We start from the raw sequence: 6,000 nt of genomic DNA, 5'->3' as shown, positions 1-6,000 counted from the left end.
ACTATCGCTATCATGTACTGCTAGTAACTGCGGCCTCCGTGGTGGTTCTTTCTGGCTTATCTGTACGTCATAGAAATTTTCACCATTCAGAAATAAATAAATCTAAAGGGAAAGTTGAAAGAAATGAAGGGCGACAGCAGCTCAAGTATTTAGGATTAACAAGTCTGGATTCACGGTGTTACAGTCCGCATGAAGCGCAAGCTACGGATAGGTCACATTATAGTACTTGGTGTCATGTGACACAGGGCGCCACCCTCTGACACAAATGTCACCTGATAAGTAATGTAAACCCTTCTCCCCACCATAATAACAAAAAGATGCAACCAGGTCTGGACTGGCCCAAAAGCAGCAGCAAATGCTGCTCAGTGTGCACATTCACCCTGACAATAACCAGGATTACTGCCTTCACTATTGAAAAACATAGCCAATAGGTCTTGCCTTTGGGCCCTTATAAACATTTAGTTATGCAGCACAATATCCTTGGTTCTACAACATCAACCGGTGCATGGCTAAACACTTATAAGGTCCCGAAGGCGAGACCTATTGGCTATGCCAATGCTTATTTCCTTCTATCTTCGAGTGATCCCAGCGCCTGGATACCCTCATGGGTGATTCGCTGCGCTGTACATATCAGAGTTGATTGATGTGCATTACCAGTAATAGATGAGGTCACCATACCTTGTGACTCGAAGACTACTTCAAAGAAAACGTTGCACACGTGCGAGCCCAACAATAAATGGTGGGAGTATGTGCAGAATGAGTATCTACAGCTAAACATACCACAAACATGTGTTTTATGGTTGTATTTAAGCACACACACCTTTAATTTGGTTTGGAAGGTCTTTCTCCAGACTGACAAAAGTGTGCTCAAATAAAGTGAATTGCCATTGTATTAGTTTAATGAATTTTTGATAAAAGCACATTTTGTTAAGTCAAAAATCAAAATGTGTAAAGACTTAAGAACTTAAAATACAGGAAAAACAGATGAGATTAAACAGTGTCCTCTAAAACAGTCACAAAACAAGCAAAGCCTCATAAAAGACCAGCATGAAAGCAGAGACAGTATACATCAGGAGCTGCTTTAGACAAAAAAGACGGGTAGACCATGGAGACCCAAGGCCTTTTCCCATATGCAAATAGGCAGGTTGGTAAATCAAGAATGGGTTAATGTGCTGTTTGTAAAACTCGCCTTAGAATGCAAGCAGGCATGTTCTCCACTAGACCCACCAGAAAAGACACAGGGTGTCAGCGGCAAGCCACAATAAGTGTTCTCAGGCCCATGAGGACCCCATGATGGTACAACCATGATCTGGCTTGTTTTATAACCAGTACTTCCATCTGAGTAGGTGTTTACAAGGACTTGGCCCCTATATTCATTTTACAGCACCATAACTTAACTGAGGTACTTGCATTCCTTTTTACACAGATTACGCAGTGGCCGGACAGTTTTATGCATTTTAAGAATAAACCCACATTGCACAAGTAACTACCCAGTCCTCTTTGTTTCTGTGAATTGTGGTATTTGTAATTTGTTTTTACTATAACGAGTAAAGGATAAACAAACTGGACAAGTGACTTGCACCAGACATCAAACAGGTGTGCAACAGCACATATCTGCAAATTTTGGAACGCAGATTATGTGAAATAAAGTGCAAACAAATTGCACACAAAAAATATGGAACACAAAGTACATTAGGACCAACAGTGGGCCTTTTTCAGGGGCAGAATAATTGGGTCAGCACCACCAGTGGACATATTTTACGGTTTATAACTATTGCCAACGGCAACTGAGAGTTTGCAGATAATGAGAAAAGGTACATGACAATCTTGTTTAGAAATAAGAGTGCACAGTCCTTCTGCCAATTCTTAGTGGAGGTTACTATTATCAGTCAGATCTGTGGCTCGTTCCCCTTCATTGAGTAACCTCTGTAGAAAGATTACCACAAGGTGCCCATTGTAGTGTGAGGTCTGCTGCTCAGCTGTCCATGCAGTGCTGCATAAAGACATCATCATTTCAAAGGTGCTCGGTTAGGTCAATTAATGTAGTGCTTTGTAGTATCTTTTGGTGGGACTGTGTTTTAATTCACAGCTTCCTTGAGAATGCTGCCACAAACACCTCCACAGCCTCTGGTGGATGCAGGAGATGTAACCACACACAGTGCTCAGACTGGCATCGTTCATGCTCCTGTAGTGAGCCTCTTGATAGTGTATTGCGTCTCTGCTTGGGGAACAGGAGATTAACAGCAGATTAACAGCAGAAAGAGCCAGGCTGAAGATCTTACAGTGTACCTTTGGCCATTAAAAGGCAACCCTGAAAGAGCAAAAGTGGAAACAGGCAAAGAGCTGGGGCTGTAGACTAAGGCTTTCCCAAAGACCTGGTGAAAAACTAGTCGCAAAGTAATAACAGATTATTATGATGCTCAATAATAACAAAATATCTTAATTTCCGTTTAAAGCATATCGGGCAGTAAGAGAACCAGACTTCGAGAGGAAGCAAGGGAAAGAGAACAATTATGTTGAGTGAGAGAATAGAATACCTGATCCAAGCAGAGAAAAGGAGCCAGACAGTGGGACAGAACTCTTAAATTTAACCTACTTCTAAAAATAGATTGTGGGAGAAATAGCAGTAGTGAGAAAAAACAGATGCAGGGTGAGAACATATGCAGCCATAGTAATAACCAGTGGCTAAAATTACTTCAAGTATTTCACCCATCTCCTTTCTGTTTTCCTCAGTGCAAGGCACTAAGTGTGACTGGTATGCAAGGACATGGGTCAAGTGCTCACTGTGCAATAGAAATCAGGCTATACTCAGGGCCACTGGAATTTTGCGATAGTGCAGCCTGCGGCAATTTTCACATAATTATAGATTTGCCACATAATCCATCATCTGCTGCATAATCTGCAGATTTCAACAACAAAATTTTTTGTTTCTGGCTCAAATGTTTCAACAGTTACTACAACCGTAGCGGCACGTGTTACTGTGCATTGCAAGGTCTTTAGCAAAGGTTGACTGGTCTCATTTCTGTTGCTTATTGCTATATTTAGGTATTAAGCTAGTACTAATGAGGTGCACCCAATACCCAGTAATTATTAAACAAGTGTAAAAAGTACAAATAACGAATACTATAAAAAAAAAAAAAAGCTGCATCACGCTGCATAAGTTGCTTTTTCTTGCCGCATAATTTGCTCAACACGGTCGCATAATTTGTCACTCTCCTGCTGCATAACTCCAGTGGCCCTGGCTATTCTTCACTAATGACGCATAAAGCGGCCTAAATCGGTTTGGGGATGTCTATGTTCCCAGCTGAAAAAACACCTGGACTGGTAGTTCCTGATTTTCCTATTGGAGAACAACCAAGGCTGATTTACGTATGGCCGGTTTCTGTCTAGTGGCATAATGGGCATAAACAATATTGAACTCTAATATAGCCCAGCTACTTTTTATTGGACAAAATCAATGTAAGCAATCCTCTCATCACCATTATGTACCTCTTATTTGCACTATGACAATTTCCTGACAACCCTAGGAACCTGGAAACCCTATCTCATAACTGTAGGCCCCCGCCATTTGTAACCGAACAACAGGTACTTTTAATGCATGTTCTTGGGAGATCTGGCTCCGGTTAACGATTCATTTAGGATGAAAAACAGTAGATTAACATGTTGGGCTTAAACAAACTGAAAAGAATGGGGCAGGGGAATCACTGCATAGACGAAGGGACTTCAGAAACCAGTATGCCATTCAGGACTTCCGATCTATGTACTTTCTGTGCAGGTTTACAGTGGTAGAATACCGCATATTTTACAACTCTCGTGCACTTATTTATTCATAGATCGGCATTCAACTTCCAATTCCACACCTGTGTAAAACAAATAATAGTGTCGACAATACACAGCAGGAACAGGGCACAACACTACTAGCATTGCTGCATGCATATGTGTCCACTGGATAGCTGAGAAACTACAACAAGGAGACAGTTATCACAACAAACATCATAAGCTCAAGGATTGAGACTCAAAGGCACTTGTAGAAATCCAACTCTTCATAAGTCTCCCAAGCCCTCCTACACATTCTGCGCAGAAGCAGGATGGCTTAGAGTCTTTTCTGTTGGAGGTTCAGGTGTTTCAGGACCCCTGTGGTCTCCTTTCCAACTTTCCATTCTTCACTCTCCAGGTCCAACCCGTCGCGCAGTCTGGGGCCAGGGTGCAATACAGCTCAATTCCAGAGTCTGGGACCTCCATATCATACTCCACCAGCTGGTCATCAATCATCAGGCTGAATTCGGACACTTCAATCTGTGGATCATTGCAAAGCAGATGGTCAGACTTCTAGCCATCCATAATACCGCCATCTCAGACACATTAGCATTTGGAGAAGGAATGAACTGAGCATGTACCCTGCAAGCTGTAAAGTGAACCTGGATTAATGGTGCACTCCACAAGGTGCATGAAGGGGCTTACGCACAACAGGCCCCAGTGGTAGGGGTACAAGCATCCACAAGCAAAAGAAAATTGCACTGACATGAGGTAGCAGTTCAGTGACAGCCAAAGGTAACATACCACACAGAAATCTGGATTGATTTAACATTCCACATTTGGTGCAAGGCTTCCACGTTAAACACACATACATCCCAACTTTCACCTCTCGTTCTGAAGGGGAGTCTGTTATCAATTACAAATTGGGTGCAAAGTTCTCTAGTATACACTATATGTGCATAGCAGCAAGCATGAACATTTTACTATTAAGTACAAGTTACTTACCTTTGGGAACGATGTATCTGGTAGAGACGATCTAGCCGCAGATTCCTTAAAATAGAATTATCCCCAGACGTGACACTGGATCCGGAATTTTTTTTGCCACAGCATCTCTGCGTGCCGGGGGCGGTACCACGCGACCCCGCCCTGACATAGTCCGCGGACGTGACGTCAGCGAGGTCACATAAGTCCCACCCCGGCACGCTGATGTCAGTTTTCTTCGGAGAACTTTTCCGCGCCACAACGCGGAGCCATCACAAACAAAACTGTGAGAGTATGGGAACAGTGTGCGAAAAACTCCGTGAAACAGAAAGGGAAGAAACGAATGGTGAGGAACAGCACCATTAGGGACAGTGCCAAGCACTGCGTTACTGAAAGTCATGGAAAGGAAAGAGCAGAGCACCGCTCTGAGAAGCAACCCTGCAAAGCGAGGCAATATCCTCCATGGAGGCAGAAAAAACTTGTGAAAAATGTCGTGGCAGACGACAGAAAGTCTGCAACCACAATCTTTAACAGTGAAGGGCAACAAGTCCGGAACAGATGAGTAACGACAAATCAACCCAAGACAACACTATCAAGCAGTGTCGTATCCCCTGTAAAAAGCTAAGGGCTGAGGCACAGCCAAGAGACCCCAACCCAGAGGATTGCAGAGGAGTCAGAAACCCCAAGCAATGAAAAAAGGGAGAAGATTATGAGTAGGCCCCACACTGGAAGAACCAGGGTGCAGGGATGCAAAAGTACACATGAACCTACCGTCCAATTAACAGAAAAGAAGGAGTGGAACAAATAAAAAGAACGAAGCATCCCGCCAGGGAGGAAGAGAAAAAGGGCACCCGCAGAAAACAAATGCCACCCGGAGGGAGGCGAGTGCAGAAGACCAAGCTGAAGGGTCCTCGCAGAACGGGGAGGAAGGGCGGGCCGTGAAGGAATCTGAGGCTAGAATAGTCTCTACCAGGTACATCATTACCGAAGGGAAGTAACTTGTACATCTGATAGAGACTACTAGCCGCAGATTCCTTAACATAGAATAGATACCCTAGCCATAGCCATACCCAGAGGGGAGGAGGGCTGCGAGAGAACCTCACCAGCTTGGAACAACACAGGGCCCCAACAGGGGATGTGTCATGGGGACAGGAAGGACGGCCCAGCCCCCTCCAAGCAGAAGGAAGCATGAACAAGGAGAACGGAAGGTCAGGATACCACAAGCCTACCCCGGGCTAACAGGGCGTCCGCCAGAAAACCCGG

At 44.1% G+C, this 6,000-nt stretch overlaps 1 protein-coding gene across 1 annotated transcript in view; it reads right to left on the bottom strand.

Moving 5' to 3' along the window:
• Positions 1-877: 877 nt before the first annotated feature.
• MAP3K14 (mitogen-activated protein kinase kinase kinase 14) overlaps positions 878-6,000 on the bottom strand; it is an 820,749-nt gene continuing 815,626 nt past the window's right edge. The window contains exon 17 of the mRNA XM_085650287.1: positions 878-4,296. Within this exon, the coding sequence (XP_085506413.1) occupies positions 4,126-4,296 (171 nt within the window). The 3' untranslated portion in view covers positions 878-4,125. The remainder of the gene's footprint in view (positions 4,297-6,000) is intronic.

Source organism: Triturus cristatus, chromosome 1_1 (genome assembly GCF_964204655.1).
Source record: "Triturus cristatus chromosome 1_1, aTriCri1.1, whole genome shotgun sequence".
Lineage (NCBI taxonomy): Eukaryota > Metazoa > Chordata > Amphibia > Caudata > Salamandridae > Triturus > Triturus cristatus.
Note: the sequence above shows the minus strand (reverse complement) of the source record. Positions and strands in the feature narration are given on the sequence as shown.